The sequence below is a fragment of the Carya illinoinensis genome, chromosome 8 (assembly GCF_018687715.1).
Source record: "Carya illinoinensis cultivar Pawnee chromosome 8, C.illinoinensisPawnee_v1, whole genome shotgun sequence".
Taxonomy (NCBI): domain Eukaryota; kingdom Viridiplantae; phylum Streptophyta; class Magnoliopsida; order Fagales; family Juglandaceae; genus Carya; species Carya illinoinensis.
Genome location: NC_056759.1, coordinates 28,378,718 through 28,395,278, shown reverse-complemented (window position 1 = coordinate 28,395,278; position 16,561 = coordinate 28,378,718). Strand labels below are relative to the sequence as shown.

The window sequence follows — 16,561 nt, the reverse complement described above, 5'->3', positions numbered from 1 at the left end:
GAGTTTAGTGCAAGTGAATAGAGAGTTACTAGTACATGGGGATTGCCTTTTATACCTGATTTTTGGGGTCAAATTACATGCCCTATGTCAGGGAGATGTATCCCCTTAGCGGTTTCGTTAGTCATGTTCCTTTAATGCGGTATAACTTATAGGGTGGCATAATTAATGTAGCATGGCTCTTTGTCCCGTTCATCCTATGGATGCGTACTATTAGGCTTTTTCTTCTCCATCCATCAAAGGATCAAGGGCTCCTTACGATTTGCGTCCACCTGTCTACTCAAAGTTACATGAGATTAAGCTCCGTAAAGGAATGTCGGGGTAGTATGCTCCTTCTTCCTTTGCATTATGGTGAGTTTCGCACACGTTCGATATCATAGACCAACTTCTAATCTAAGGTCAAGGTCCTCTGATGGGCTGCCAAGCTAATTTGGACCCTTCGTATTTGAGCATGTATACTAGGCCTTGGGCTTAGGAGAAAAAATCTCCTTACAAATTTACAATTGCATTTAATTTATGGTATAACATAAATTAATCTTATATTTTTAATATGACATTTGAATTTTGATATGAGCATATAAATTTTAATTTTATAACTTTTTAAATAAAATTATAAAATGATGAATCACTTATTATAATTTTATTAGAATATAATTTTATTTATCCGCAAAATCAAAAAGATTGGACGGGACCAAACTCTTAAAAACCAGATGTTTTGATTTCAATAGTTAATCAATCCGACATTTATTCTTAAATTTCCAAAACCACCACTACTGTCCTCAGAAAATGCACCATATGGCCACGGAGGACAAATCAAAATGGGTAAATTATAGTGTAGCATTTAAGATGACACGTGCATCAAACAAATGTAATTACTACTCACTAGATGCTGCCCACCAAAACTTTCAGTTCTAGAACTGCCCCGATATTCATCAAAAATAAAAAACATTTGTATGCTACTTGAGAGCCCTTGACCGATACTTCTACAGGTTGAACTTACAACATTGGCAAGTACAGACTCCCTAATATGAATAAATGATTACAGAATTAAATGTGCCTAATCGCATAGTACCCACAATTTCATGGGTGCAAAAAACCACACGACGCTCCCTTTTTGCAATAGCCACTTTCGTGATATTTACAAACTCTATGACTTTTGGGAGGCCTGAAAGAACTTTCATTTCCACCACCATAGAAGGGCTGCCTGTTCCACATACCCCTACCCCTACCATATCCTAAATCCCTGCTCTGAAAACCCCTATCTCTAGGTCCAGAGAATCTGTCACCCCCAATTCTTGGTCTGTAGAAACCAGGATTCCCGGCAGAAGCACCAAAATTCACGCCTATACTGTTCTGTGCTGCCATTTGAACAGGTCCCGAACCCACATTTGTATTGCTTTGATTTGATCCTCCCCAGCCCAGGTTTGGACTTCCCTGTGCCAGTCGCCAACTGTTTGCTGTACTTTCTGATCCCACTCTCCAAGTCGTATCCGTAGCAGATATATGCCAACTTTCAGTAGACGGCGGCGGAGGTTGGATTTCAGAACGAGATCCCCATTGGTTGACTGAAATATCAGTGCGCTTTGCATCTCCTTCAACTTCAACAATTGTGGAGGAATGCCTGTTTGATCTCTTTGGAGGATCAAGAACATCAGCGTGACGTACGCCATCTGGTTCATCAGTCACCGTGGACTGGGAAGGTGCTTGTAAATCACCTGTGGAGCTTAAAGCATCACTTTTCCCGGGATCAAGTCCTGGGCTAAACGCATTTAGAGGACTGCTAGAATCATGTTTCGAATCCTGTGTCAATACCTCTCGACATTTCATAATTGAAGTAGGCGAAGGCAAGCCATCAAGAGACTCCATTGCCTCAACTTGAGCCAACAGATCTGAAACAGATTCATCAGCTAAAGAGCAAAACTCAGTGGGTTCAGTAACAGATTCATCAGCCAAAGAGCAAAACTCAGTGGGTTCAGTAACAATTGCCGGCCAACTAGATGCATTAGATGTTGGATGAGATGGGGAAGAATGTGCCAGTTGGTCACTGATTGGACTCGGGGTAGCAGCATGATCAATTTCAGTTCGTATCAGAGATGATGCAGAAAGAAGACTGGAGCCCCATTCCCCAATGGAAGGTTTGGAAGGAGTTGGGGAATAAGCACCCATTCCATCAGCTACTTCAGAAATTTGTGCCCCACCACCCACTAAACTAGAGGCAGTGCTCCTGCTGGGGCCTGCATCCTGAACAGGAACACCTGAAGAAGCAGGTTGTTTGTTTTTGGCAGCCTGAACTTCCAAGTCTTCATTGTTTTGCTTTATAGTGGGAGTCGGCAGATCTCGAAAATCAATTTCCTGAGTTTGCTCTGTTGTTTCAAGTGACTTAACTAGAGAAATAAAATCAGAACTGGAAACCCAGTCGTTTGATGAAACATTTACAGGTGGAGGCCTCCAGCTCTGCCCTGAAGATTGACCAGAATGGCCCTCACTGTCAGATCGGTTCTCACAACCTTGTTCATTTTTAATCTGATCGTCAGCAGTGCTGTGTGAATTGCAATTACCATTCTCCTGAACAGAAGTACATTCGCCTCCATAAACTTCTCTCACTGGACATGATACAGATTCAAACGACTTCCCAGAAAATGCAGGTGGGACTAGTGAACTACTACACGCTTGGGGCTGGTCAGGACAAGAACTATTACCCTTAGATGAGTCCCAGCCTGATTCAAAAGCACCATTTTTTTGTTCATTGGAATTGGAGACATCAGCAGGTGTGGTCCAACTACATGAACTAGAGACCCATCCATTGCTCCTCAAAAATTCATTATTACCACTTGAGTCATCCTGCATTGGCTTCCAACTTCCCTCCTCTTCTTTATTGTCTATCTGAGAGGCATTCATACTCCCGCTCAATCCAACATCACCATTATGATCCCTATTATCAGTGGCAACTCCAACATCTTTGGAGAGTAAATTACTATTATTCAGCACCATCTTTGCTTCATGGAATTTCCCACTTGATGCTTCAGTCAAAAGTACAGATTTATCTTGCGTTTCATTTATCCTCCATATTCTGAGATCAGGAGGGAAGTGCCCATTTGTATTCCGTTTGTGCAGTTGTGAAATAAAAAATGGTCCTTGAATTATTCCATTTGGGTCACGGTAGTGCCAAACTTTGTCAGTCTCAAAATTGTTAGCAAATTCGTCTGCCCCTGTAGAAAGAGCCAGTGGTGAAATTTCTGATGCAACCCCAGAAATTTCAGATTTCAACACTGCTTGACTGTTACAACCAATGGCCAATGAACCAGAAGTATTGATCGGGTTTGCTGGTGTATCCCAATTATTTATGCCAGATGCTTCTGTTTCCTTCCAAGAAGATTCATTCATCATCTCATGAAGCCAAGTAGCACCACCTTTATTGGAACTGCTTGTCATTCCAGCTCCTCTACTTTGTTTGCAAGACTTGGCTAAATTTTTCTGTTCCCTGCTTTCAGTATCATTCAAGACATAATCTCCTCTTTGAGTTGAGATAGGATCACTCTCCTTTCTTCCATATCCAGAAAGTTCTGTTCTCACATAATCATCTGCATGCACCATTATCCCGAAATAAACATTTAAAATTAAAACTTGAAGACATAAATAAATAGATAAATAAACAAAGAAAACATAGGTTCCATGCCCATAAATCATCAGTGCGGACCTTGTTTCTTCTCATCTAATTCTCCCACGTTGTCCTCAGACTCATAACTTGGATCCATCTTAGGATCAATGTGTACTTCAATGATCTCAAGCAGTCTGCGCTGGCGTTCCTCAGGTGAGCTCAGAAGCTGTATTCTCTCCATGCATTCTCTAAATGTGCAACGTGGTAAAGGAACACTTGATAAAAATGTGCCGTTTTTCTTCACAACATGAAATATTTTAGGAATAGAGAATTCAATCAATAATCGATGACAACTGACAAGCCACATTTAATGTTGAGTAATGTAAATATTTGAACTCATGCTTATTCAATTGTCAAGAGGATAATTCCAAAATAAGTGAATATATAACTTCTCTTTCCTTCCCCAATAGCTTCTCAGCTATCAAATAAAGCATAAAATTAAATGTCAAGACTATGAGGCCAGCTATGCTCTCTTTCCACTTCGTATAGGGCGTAAAAATGTGTTGCCACTATGAGGATGTGGAGATGGTCATTCATATATCTTGCCCCATATGCTTCGATTGATAGCTCAATGGTATATCTCCACGATCCATCTAATCATCTTCACCATTTAAATTTAATTGATAAGACCAGAAACTTATGCAGGTATCTTTTTCCTCAAGTAAATTCATATTCAGATATTTAAACTAGCCATGGTCAAGAAAAATCCAGATAAGGCATTTTTCCTCCAGCACATAAGAGTTAAAATTGCATGAAAAAACAAAAACAAATAGGGAGAATGGAACAATCTAAAGCAACAAAGGATATTCCTTCTCATGTCCCTTTTCACTTGCCCGATCACGTAGATGATTAAGTCCTATTATCTCAGCTTCCAGCCCCTGGATTATAAAAGAAGACCATGCATAAGAGAATTCCAAAATAATTATCAATCACAATATTACTTAAAAGTAGACATTTAACAGACTAAAAATGCACTAAATATCTAACACTTCTAAAGGAAAACACATGCATCCTGAGAATACCACCTCATTTCCTCAGGATCAAAAAGAAAGGAACTCACATCATTTACTCTCACTGGTTGAAGTGTCATTGCTTTTGCCTGGATCTCACCCTAACACAAAGCACAAATTTCCATCAAAAAAGGGCATGCAAACATATAGGGTGAAATCTAGAAGGGAACATAACCTTCAGACTTACCACAGTCAACCATTTGATGAGCCCACATTTCATACTCCGGCGTAAATGCTTGCATTCATCCTAAAAATGTAATTTAAACATCATGACCGGAAGAAAACTATGGTGCACAAACTTTTAAGTATGGATGCATCCAATGGATTGTGAGATCCACTGTTATATCTAATTTTATGCGTTCCTTAGATTATGGGAATGAGTGGTGCAACCCAGCATATGCAGACACAAAAGTCTATGCCAATACGGATACACATCACAAGTAAAGCACAAAAGAACATAAATCATGTTTTTATTTAAAACACAGTACTCACATAGAACACAAAAACTGTAGCATGCACTATCGGCTACTTAAATCTGAGTACTTGATACGAAAGAGAGAAAAGGCAGAAACTCTGCTTTAGAAACTGTAGGAATTGAAGAAAAAAAACTAGGACAGAAAGATGGCTGCATACGGCAGTATGTTTAATTACCTCAGAGAACTCCTGATTTGAAACTTCATCAATTGATATGACTTCTTTCTTGTCTAAATTCAAGATTTCGAGCATGAGATCAGTATTTCTTTGTCCAAGTTTATATGGTTTGGCAACCTTGTTTGTACCTATACACAAGAACAAATACAGCTTTACAATTTTGCGTGCATGTAAAATACAACTTGGATCGATGTTGGATAAATCAATACCTGCAACTTGAACAAGCCTATATGTTTCTTGTTTTTGATCGTTGCCGGGAATTCTTATTCGCACAATTGAGCCAACAACTTTGTCATGAAATTTGTCGACATCATCCATAAGACCCTCCATCAAATTACGGCGTAAGTAAATCAAGTTAATGTTGTGAACATCAATCGCTGCAAAAACATCTGAATTAGCCCGTGATCCCCTATCATCAGTTTTTCTACATGTTTTATGCCTCTCGTCACTTTCCATTGGAAGTTGGTTATCACAGTTCCCATCAGCCTCCACCCATCTAGCAGTATCATTGACAACTCCTGCCCTTGAAATATAATCTGCTGAGGAGGTTTTTTTAATAAGAAAGTGAGATTCAAGAAGCTTTAGCATTTCTAAGTGACCAACACGTGTTTTCCCAAACAGACTTATAAGCCTCAAATCACAAACTATTTGGCATTTCCGGCGAGAATCACGGAGATTATTTTTCCTTATATATTCTAGCAAAAGAGCCTGGACATCAAACTGAGATAGCACAGATGTGTCACCGTTTTTCATATGTGCAACAAATTCCAAGAGCTCCTTTGACGCCCATATTGTGCCTTCAGGCAGATGCGGATCTTGGTCGCTACCTGATTTCTCCTTAGTTGCAGAGTCCTTATTAAAAATAGGCAGCTCCTTAGCTTTTCTTTTTCTGGAAATATTTGTTTGCAGGGCTGCACAAGAATTGTTAAAACTAGAAACTTTGTCATCAATGCTGTCATAAAGTTTGCCTGAAGATTCCCCCTTTTGAGCTATAGCATAAGCTTCCTTCCATGGACTTTTAGCCTGAGTGAGCTCATCCAAAGTTAAAGATAGTTTTCCCTTCAAAAATATCCAATACATCTTGAAGAGATACTCCCAACTACTTTTGTCATCAAAATCTACTTGAGGCTGCAAAAGATAATAAATTACTCAAAATCAATGATAAAAAATAGTGGGAAACATACTGTATAAACAGCATAAACATGTATTCTAAAGACTCCAAGGCTGTGACTGAAAATCACTTCATACTCCATAAATCTCATGACCATGTTTGGTTTGAAACATTTTGAAAAAAAATTCAGATTTTTTTTTCAATTTCGATCCAAACATTTTTAGATACCAAAACTTCTTTTTCAGCCAGTCAACTAATTATTTGCCTATGTTCATAGCCTATATTTTCGATGATCCCTACTATTACAACCCTGATAAAATATATTTCAAAAAATTTATCAATCCAAACATATTTTTCTACAAGCCCCACTACTTAATCCACCACTTTCACAAAACCCTCAAAAACTCTCATCACACAAGATTTTTCAGGAAATTCTTCCACCCAAAAATGCTTAAACTTTTCTATCAAAGAAAGCAAGTAAAATGTGCAAGAGGGGGAACAAGAAGCAAAAACCAGGAAGCTCAGCATACCAACCCCTCTTCTAAGTTTTTTATTTTTATTTTTTCCTTTATAGAACAGAAGGGGTCAACGTGATTTAAAGAGCATACCACTTCTGTATTTCCTTGAAAATTCTCAATCAGCATCACAGTTCTCATGCACATCCGACAAAATCCATTATTTCCTCTTACGCTCAGATAATCAGCATCTTTGATACAACCCTTGCACAAAGAATATGTACAAGTATAGCACATATAATGTGCAGCCTTCTGACAATTGCTGCATATATGCCAACCTGGTATGCATAAACATAGAAAAGAATAAGCAAATACAAACCAATAAATCAGAACTCAAATTACTAATGGGGTATAGAAAATTATAATCTGATCCAAACTAGCAACCTATTAAATAACCCAGTTAAAAAAAGTAGGAAAACCATTCGAAGTAAGAGAATGATATATGCAGGACGTGAATTGGAATGCTTACAATAACGCACAAGTGGGAAACAATGGTACAACATTCAACAGCAATAATATTAATGTGTTGGTCAATGATGTATGCATCAAGTTACTTATCTACTTATATAAACATGCAAGTCCTGAAATTCTTATACCATACCATCAGATGTTCCCTATATATGCCCAGAAGAGAATAAAGCAACTGCGTTTATAAACAGAAAGACCTCGAAGGGTTTATAGGCTACAACATACCACAATTCCACTTAGCCCTTGATTTGAAGAACGACTCGTCTCGCTTAATGCAGGCAGGATGATATGCTTTAGGGCAGCCCCTACCAAGTGATATAAACCACAGTAAATAAACTCACTTATTTCTTGGAAAAAGGGGAATTAACTTAATTAAGTATACAACAAACACCTAGGCAATAAAAGAAGAACTTAAATTCACACTCTCCCTTTCACTGCCGATAAATTTTGAAAGACGTAAAATTATTCCCAATCCCACCTCATGTACAGAGAATTTCTCAAAATTTAGTAACTGTTTTAGTTTGAAAGCGCCATAAAATGAACGAGAAAATTCCCCTTGATTTTATAAACTTTATAAGCAACCAAACGCAGCGAAAAAGAAAGAAGAAAGAAAGACGAGTTCCTCAGCTAGTCTGGCAACACTCACCGGCGATCACAGAGCACGAGGCTCCCACCATCGAAGCATATGAAACACACATCCTCTTCGTCCTTCTTCTTCCTTACCGGCGGCGCGGTTTTGTTCGTCTTAGTCAGACCCCCGGGCGGTCGCCCCCGCTTTCTCTTCGCCACCATAGTCTCCACCGGATTCACCTCCATCTTTTTCTTCATCATCATCAACATCTCCACCTCCGCCACGGACACGTTCTCTTTGGCCACGACACCAACCTCCGGAGCTCCGACGAGCTGCGAATCATCCATATCCCTCATAGCCTCGCGTTGGTCGACGCTCATTTGGTCCGCGGTCGGCACTGAGTCGTCAAAGCCTCCCTGCTCCACTCTTCCATCCTGAAGACAAGGCCTGTAGTGACCCGAAGTTTGTTGCTGCGATATATGCGTTCGTTCCATGGCCGAATTGGAAGGATATGTAGCTCGTTTAAGCAAGGACTCGAGCTGGCTTCCCAAAAAAAAAAACCCTAGATTTCATAGCAATCCAGACGCGATGGGCACATAGAAGTGGACTCTGGATGAGAGGACGGCAACATGTCAAAGTCAGATAGAATCAAAGTGGGGATTGGAAGATGCGAGAGAGAGAGACGAGGAGGAGGTTGAAACTCGAGCAGGAGGACACAGAAAGACCGGGCACTCGGGATTGGCCGAAAGGAGGGTTTGGTTTGGGGAACTTCTTTGTGTTTGTTTGTTTGTTTTCATGCCTTTTTCCGAGAAAAAGCGTCGAACGCGGCCCTTGCGAGTCAAATTCTCCAATCTCGAGCACCACGTGGTCAGTTGGTACCGCGAAAAGCCACGGCAACCAGACCCCCCCAACTTTTTACACCACAGCGTCGTGGTGTACATCCACTTCGATTACTTGGTTCAGTTTCAAAACACCCACCCGATATGTCTTTACTCTCTATAAATATCAACATTACAGTCACCACTCACTGTAGAAAACTTTTAAAATTAAATTTCTTTACAAATTAAATTATCATATCTCATTCTCCATTAAAATCTCATTAAAACATTATATACTTTATATTGATTATTTTGAAAATATAAATATAAATTCTCATTTAATAAAAAAAAAAAAAAAGAAAAAAAATCATGGGATGAAACTGGAGACAGGAGAAGTGGCATGTTATGGGCCCTTAGTTTTAATTAATTAATAGTTTACAACCGCACACGCAACATAGGAAAAAGGGATTAAAAAGGTACCGCCGGCCGCATGACAATTAGTAAAAAAAAAAATTAAAAAAATCAACTGACAATAAGTCTAAGATTTGGTTATTTGCTTTTAATAACTTAGTGTGTGTCAGAATTTGGTTGGACGTTGGGATAATGCGTTTGGCCAGACAAGAATAACATCCTGTTCTGCTCTGATCGCTTTGGTACTTTCAACTCGGACACACCAAGTTTTTAGTTTAATTTAATTTAAATATAGAGAATAATTCTATTTAATTTTTTTTTATTCGATTCAAAGCATCAAATCCCAAATGTTGTGTACTTGATCTACTGTTCATTCCAAGTTTATTCCTGTCCGTTAGATCTTTTGGTGCAAATCGTGGTCAACTTCCATCAAATGGGTCGGTGTCAAAGTGTGAAATTGATGCTTAAAAGTCTGGCTGTGATCGAGACTTTCAAGTGACTAGGATTATTCGCCGAAGTGTTTGGAAGGATATTTCATATTTGGGCGTAAAGAAAATGTTAGAAAAATATTTATACGAGAATTTATATATTTTTGTGAAATTTGTGTCTTTAAAATATGTTAAGATATTTCAAAGTTTGCAAAAATATCTAAAGAAAAAGAAAAAGAAAGATGATTTCATGGTATTACTTCGAAAGATGGATTTCACGTGGCGGCAACTCTTGCCCCTCCCCTTTCCCCCTTTGATGGTTTGCTGTGAATATTCAGCATGTCAGCGTACAGCGATCAAAACTTCTAGAAAATATATAATAGAGTTGTTTCCACGTTGAGATTGTTTTATCTATCCTATTTTATTATGTTTTAATATTTAAATACTATTTAAATATATATTTTTTAACTTTTAATTTGTAATTTTTTTATGTTATCATTACAATTTTTTCATATTTATAAATAAAATATAAAAGTAATTATATTTTTTCAACTCTCAAAATAAAAATTATATTCTAACAATATTTTAATTTTATAATTTGTTTATTCAATTTTTTCTCTCTCATTTCTCAAAACTTCATAAAATATCATAACCTAAATTATTTTACTATTATTCACAAATTTCTCATCTCATCTCATTCTCTAAGTATCCATTAAGTTCTTGTAATTTGAAAATCTTTAGGCCTAATTTGGATAGGAAAAGTCTCTCATCCTATTTCATATTATCTCATTTTGTCTTGTCTTATTTCAATATTCAAATACCATAAATACAAATACTTTTTAATTTCAAACTTTTAACTTTTTCGTTCAATTATTACAATTTTTTTAAATTTTTAAATAAAATATAAAAGATAATTCAACTTTTTTAAATTTTAAAATAAAAATAATATTAAAAAATAATATTCTAACAATATTTTAACATAAGAACTGTTATAAACATAAAGAGATTATAATATAAAAAGTAAACCCATAAACTGAAATAATTTTATAAGATTTGTTATATCTACTTTACAATAAAAATAATTTTACAATTTGACGTATCACATTAAATCAAATCAATTGTGAGTTTAATTTTGTGACATAACTTTATGATTAAAGTATTTTCTTTTTAATTTTATAATATTTTTATTTAGCTTTTTCAGTCTCATTATTCAAAATTTCGTAAAATATTTTAATTTAAATTATTTGGCTATTACGTCCAAACTATTTTACTATATTCATAAATTGTCTCACTATCTAAACTAGACCTTAATTGATATCTAAATTTAATGTTAGGTGTTTATTTAAAGAAAAAACTATCCATCCGTCCAAGCTCTTCATGGGACATAGAATAGTTACTGCAACGTCATATAAACAACTTTATATACAGTCAGCATGCCATGACAGTATAAATATATTTTAGAGAAAAAGCAGAAAAGGATATATAAGTTGCATGCTGATGATCCACAAGGCCACCGTGGGGGTGATTGACGGTGGCTCTCCTTTTGAGTAACCTAGATCGGACTACTCGTGGAGTGGCAGCGACAGCCTTCTTAAAATGGTCAAAAAGTGGCTGGCTTTTTTCTATTTTAATTTTATGTTTTTTAATAATTTGCTAACGTGGTATGCTAAGTATTAATAAATACGATATTTTCATATTCTGATTTATTTTAAGAAAAATTTAGTTATAAATACAATTATATATTAATATGTACATCAATTTATATTAATTGATTAAAAGGTAGATTTTATTAAAAATAATATTAATTTAAATTTTAAATATAAAAAAATTAGTATTAATACACAAATTAGTACATGACTTTATTTGTTCAAAACTCTTTATTTTAACTTGTGAAGTTTGAATTGAGAGATCTTTCTAAAATAGGCATTTAACCCTAGGGATAAGTTTAAAAGCTTTTAATCTATAATATAGTACTGCTAGGATGTCACCCAGTATTGACTGCTCGGCGTGCCCATAGAGAAAACTCTCCTTTTTATTTTTTTTAAATTTTTTTATTCATATTTTTTTAACACTTTTAAACATTTCTTAAAAATTAAATACATGAGTGGTTAACATAAGGGAGCCAAATGAAGGGGTATAATAGCATTATTCATGGTCTAAAGTGTCCATGAACAGTTTAAGTTATAAAAAAAGAAAAAGAAAAAAAAAGGTCATTCTCTTTTTGCTCTAGGAGTGAGAGAGTTTCTTTGTATCTATCTACAAAAAATTGTCTCTTAGTGAGAACTGAGAGTTTTGTGTCTGTTACTGTGGTGCTAGTGAGGTGGTTCGATGGAAGAAGATGAGTTGTTTAAAAGGTGGGAAGGTTTTCAAATAATAGATGTTGAAAATGAAGTGCTTGTAATGCCTGATTAAGTCATTAAGGATTTTGATTTACGAGGAAAACATTATCTTCTTTGTTTAATTCTCATTGAGAAAGGATTTAATAAGGAAGTTTTTAACAATACAATGTCACAAGTCTGGAAACTATAGGGATGGATTTCTTTCAAAGATATGGGTGATCATAGGTTTCTAATTGAATTTCAACATCAATTTGATTTGGAGAAAATTATGCAAGGAAGCACTTGGTTCCTTGTCAGATGCGTTGTGTCCATTCAAGCTTTTGATGGAAGTATTCCTTTTAATGTAATTTCATTCAATTATGAGCCTTTCTGAGTACAAGTTCATAATCTTCTATTAAATGGTATGAATCAGGAGGTAGGCAAGTATAGGAAGGGTGTTGAATGTTAATGTGGATGAGGAAGGATGGGGATGGGGTAAGTGTTTGAGTCCAAGTTAAAGTGGATTTATATAAACCATTAGTAAGGCAAAAGAGAATTACAGTAGGGGACAAATATGTGTGGATTGCATTCAAGTATGAAAGGATGCAGTCATTTTGCTTTTGATGTTGGGTTATGAAGCATAAAGTGAGAAATTGTACTGGATAATCTGTGATGACCCGCTTTCACGTGTTTTTTTCACTGAATGGTTGTTTTTATTTTAATTAATATATTAGTTTATTTATTTTAAATTACTGCGTTTTAAATTTAGTTTTATTTGTTGGATGTTGTATTTTATTTATTTATTTATTTGTTTGTTTCACGGTTTTTAATCTCTTTCTTAGCGATTTTGTTTTGTTGTCCGGAGTGAGGATTGGATCTCATTTCTCCTTACATCTCTTTTTTCCTTTTTCCTTTTTCCTTTTTCCCTTTTTCCTCTTTTCTTTTTCTTCTTTCTTTTTCTTTTTCTTTTTTCTTTCTTTTCTTTTTCTTCTTCTTCCTTTCTTTCCTTCCCGCGTCGACTCTCTCTCTCCTCTCCCACGCCGGAAGCCAGCCCAGCCCGACCCATCGCCGTCCGGCCACCGTGTGGCACACCGCCCCCACCGGTCGAAGCCTCTCCCTCCGGCGCACCACCCCACCGAATCTCAGCCTCATCCGGCCAGCCGTTTGGCCGGAAAACGCCCTTGAAGCCCCACGGATTTTGCCCCGATCCGCCGCCGTCGCTCCACCTCCGGCCACCACCTCTTCACCATTTCATCACCGGTCCCTTGCTGTCCTAACCCACCCATTTCCGGCCCCTAATAGCCACTGGAACAGCTCCCACGAGCTAGCTTTCCATTTTGGGAAATCCGGCCTCCCTCCACCATTTTTGCTGCCACTCACGGCCAACCACCACTTCCAATAGCTTCATAATCATCCTTAGACCATTCTCTATCAATCCCAAGCCTTGGTTTGTCCCCGTTCAAAAGTGGGTATTTTACAACCCACGGCCACAGTGAATTTTCACTGTTACATTGCTTTTTCTCCGCCGTTTGCAACGCCGCAAGCTTTCTAAAAATACCATATAGCGCTGTAAGTATTTTCCAAACCCTATTTTCAGATTTAAATATATTTTGCTCATTCAATAATTTATCTGCTGGTTGGTTGATTCCGGACTGAGTCCGAGAAGTTCGGGGGTCGGATGAATGGAGGAAGGAGTTGTTTGTTTTATTGATATATGTTGGTTGATTATTTTTGTGCATTGATATTGCATTTACATGGTGCATGCACGTGTGTTTTTGTTTAATTGAGAAAAGCCTGATTATTGGCGTAAGTGGACTTACGGGTGCGTGTGTATCACGACCCCAAGCCGGGATGGGGTATTATCTCGGTGGAGCTCCTCTGGTCACTCGGGAGTGGAATAAACTGAGTGATGTCCCCTAGGTTGTCGCTGGGCGACGACGGGAGCGGGGGCTAGAGGGTGCTTGGCTACGAACGAACCAGGTGCGGAACCGGGCATCGCTCTACGCACCGACTCCGTGGCCCTTCGCTGGCAAGGGCTAGAGGATGCTTGGCTATCAACGCGCGGGGCACGGAACTGGGCATCGCTCGTTAGGTGTCACATGCGTGGTGGTACTCTGCGGTGTGGCACTGGAGCCAGGGTGTGCGGATGACCCCTAGGGGAGGTCATGGTGCATACGGATAAATTGGATAATGGTTTGAGATGGTTATGTGCCAAATGTGACTTTTGGCGTGATATTTGGAAAGGGTTTGTTTTTGGGCCAAATGGGATTTTTGGCGTGCGTGGAAAAATATGTTTTTATGGGTGTGCGCATTGGCATCACTTCATGCATATTGTTTGAGTCCTGTATGCTTTTATCTGGTGGTGTTTGGATTTTACTTACCTGCGGTACCATTTTTGGTTCCATAGATTTTGGTGCAGGATTCGAGGAGGAGGAGAAGACTGAGCCCGAGATGCGGCTCCGCCGGAGTTTTGAGTCGAAGTTATGCTTTATAGTTTGGTTTAAAACTATATTTGTGTTTTTTGTAATATTTAATTATGTATGTTTTAAACAGCTTGTATTATATTAAGAAAATTCTGGTACTTAGTTATATGACTTTCGTTATCCGCTGCGTGTTTGTTCGTGCACTTATGTTGCTTTTGCACACACTTGGCACTCGTCGATAGGGTGGTGACCCGGGTTGTCACCATCCGGACGTCTCGATTTTCCCGTATCCGTGCCTGGGGATTTGGGGGCGTCAGATTGATGGAGAATTCTCAGATGCAATATGGGTCATGGCTAAGAGCTCAACCAATGAACTCTAACGTCTTTGGTGTCAAAAAATATGGAGGTAGATCAGAAGCAAATCATCGGAATTAACAACAGTCAGCAAGAGTGGAAGCATGGAAGATCAGAGTTTCAAAACTAGAAGGGAGGAATAGGAAGAGGATTCCGTTTAGGAATTCTCGGATAATTTAAATTTTGAATTCAATAAGTCTTTAACTGATCATGTGGATACATGAAATTTTAAAATAATAGGTAGCATTGATTTTATGGATAACTACTTATGGAAGTTAATATGCCTAAAACTTTGGAGGAGGTGAGAACCAAAACAGTTTCTATTATAAATTTAGTTGAGGGTAATGTTGGGAATAAATCTCAGTTGGAGATTAATATACAAAAGTCTTACAAAGAAAATAGAGACTCGAGTAAAGGTGGAAGGAAGCCCTCTTGGAAAAAAGAGAGCTAGAAACAATTATGTTCTAAATATGACCAACTTATTAACACTTTTGGATGGAAGAAATCGAAAATAAAATAAAATGTTAGATGTTGTAGAGTATCCAGAACCAAAGAAAGTAAAAGTTGATAGTAGGTTGGAGATGTCCCTTAACAAGGATACAGTTGTGGAGGCTGCAAGGCAACCCCCCCACCAGCCCCTTACTTGGAACTGCTAGGGGCTTGGGAACTCCTGGACAGTTCATGAACTTCACCTTTGGGTGAAAACTAAGAGCCCACATTTTCTTTTCCTTATAAAAACAAAATGTAGAAGAAACAAGGTGGAGTATGTGAGGAACAAGTTGGGGTATGATTGTAGTATTGTGGTGGAGTAGGGGCTTAGGTGGAGGTTTTGCCTTATTTTGGCATAGTTCTCATCAATTCAGTCTTGATTCTTACTTTTAGCATTATATTGTAGTGACTTATAAAGTAGAAGAAGAAGGCAAACAAGTTCTAATCACAGGTTTTTATGGAAACCCGAGCACTTCTCATAGAGAGGAAAGTTGGGAGTTGCTTAAACTCATCAAACCTTCTATGGATATGGCTTGAATTTGTATGGGAGATTTGAATGAAACTCTCCACCAGCATGAAAAATATGGAGCTACTTTAAGGCCTTATCAACAGATGAAGAAATTTAGAATAGCAATGAAGGATTGTGGATTGAGTGACCTGGGATACAGAGGAAGTAAATACACTTGATGTAACAATAGAGAATGACATTTTTTCACAAAAGAAAGGTTGGATAGGGCTTTCGATACTAATTCATTAATAGAGTTCTTTTAGAGCATTACTGTTATCACCCTCACTGCTCAACCCTCAGATCATTGTCCATTGTTGGTAGAGGTGAGCAAGAACAAATAAGAAGGATTAAATAGAATAAAGCCTTTAGATATGAAATAAGTTGGGAAAAGAAAGAGGACTGCAAGAAGGTGGTTGAAGATAGCTAGAAAAAAACAAACTCTGGGTACTTCAAAGTTAGAAGCAGTTTCTAAAGGCCTACAAAATTGCAAAGTTTCTTTGCTTAAATGGTTTAAGAAAAATTCTAGAATGGGAAAGGGTGCTATACTAAAGATGTTGCAAGAAATTTCCAGTCTGCAAGTTGACTACACAGGAAACCTCACTGAGGTGATTAAGCAAAAAACAAAAGGAGGTAGAATTGCTGTTAGAAGAAGATAACATCATATGGAAACAACAAGCTAAACATACATGGTTACAAGATGGAGGTAGGAATACTAAATGTTTTCGCACTTGTGCAAACCAAAGAAGAAGGGTTAATTCTATAGAAATAATTGAGATGGAGGATGGGAAAGCCACTAATTTTGTTGAGGCAATTGCATATTTGTTTTTCAAC

The 16,561-nt window shown here is 37.6% G+C and overlaps 1 protein-coding gene across 4 annotated transcripts; it reads right to left on the bottom strand.

Annotated features, from left to right (window-relative positions):
• Positions 1-816: 816 nt before the first annotated feature.
• LOC122318295 (zinc finger CCCH domain-containing protein 44-like) lies at positions 817-8,918 on the bottom strand. Of its 4 annotated transcripts, none has more exons than XM_043135527.1 (11): positions 8,057-8,918; positions 7,636-7,715; positions 7,036-7,220; positions 6,060-6,444; positions 5,526-5,855; positions 5,317-5,444; positions 4,853-4,912; positions 4,716-4,766; positions 4,463-4,533; positions 3,696-3,849; positions 817-3,597 (listed from the first exon to the last, which is right to left on the bottom strand). In XM_043135527.1, exons 1-11 carry the CDS (start codon positions 8,473-8,475, stop codon positions 1,078-1,080), a joined length of 4,383 nt encoding a protein of 1,460 aa, XP_042991461.1. In that variant the 5' UTR covers positions 8,476-8,918; the 3' UTR covers positions 817-1,077. The 4 variants fall into 4 exon arrangements, with proteins under 4 accessions (XP_042991461.1, XP_042991462.1, XP_042991458.1 ...); XM_043135528.1 differs by having other exon boundaries at positions 5,526-5,852; XM_043135524.1 differs by having other exon boundaries at positions 5,526-6,444.
• Positions 8,919-16,561: the final 7,643 nt, after the last annotated feature.

Bases quoted from the DNA above. Each gene is read 5' to 3' on its own strand.
- LOC122318295 (XM_043135524.1), bottom strand. From the start codon at position 8,475: ATGGAACGAACGCATATATCGCAGCAACAAACTTCGGGTCACTACAGG. The intron at 7,716-8,056 runs GTGAGTGTTGCC...ATCACTTGGTAG, and splicing joins CTCGTGCTCTGTGATCGCCG to GGGCTGCCCTAAAGCATATC. The intron at 5,445-5,525 runs GTATTGATTTAT...TCTTGTGTATAG, and splicing joins TAGGCTTGTTCAAGTTGCAG to GTACAAACAAGGTTGCCAAA.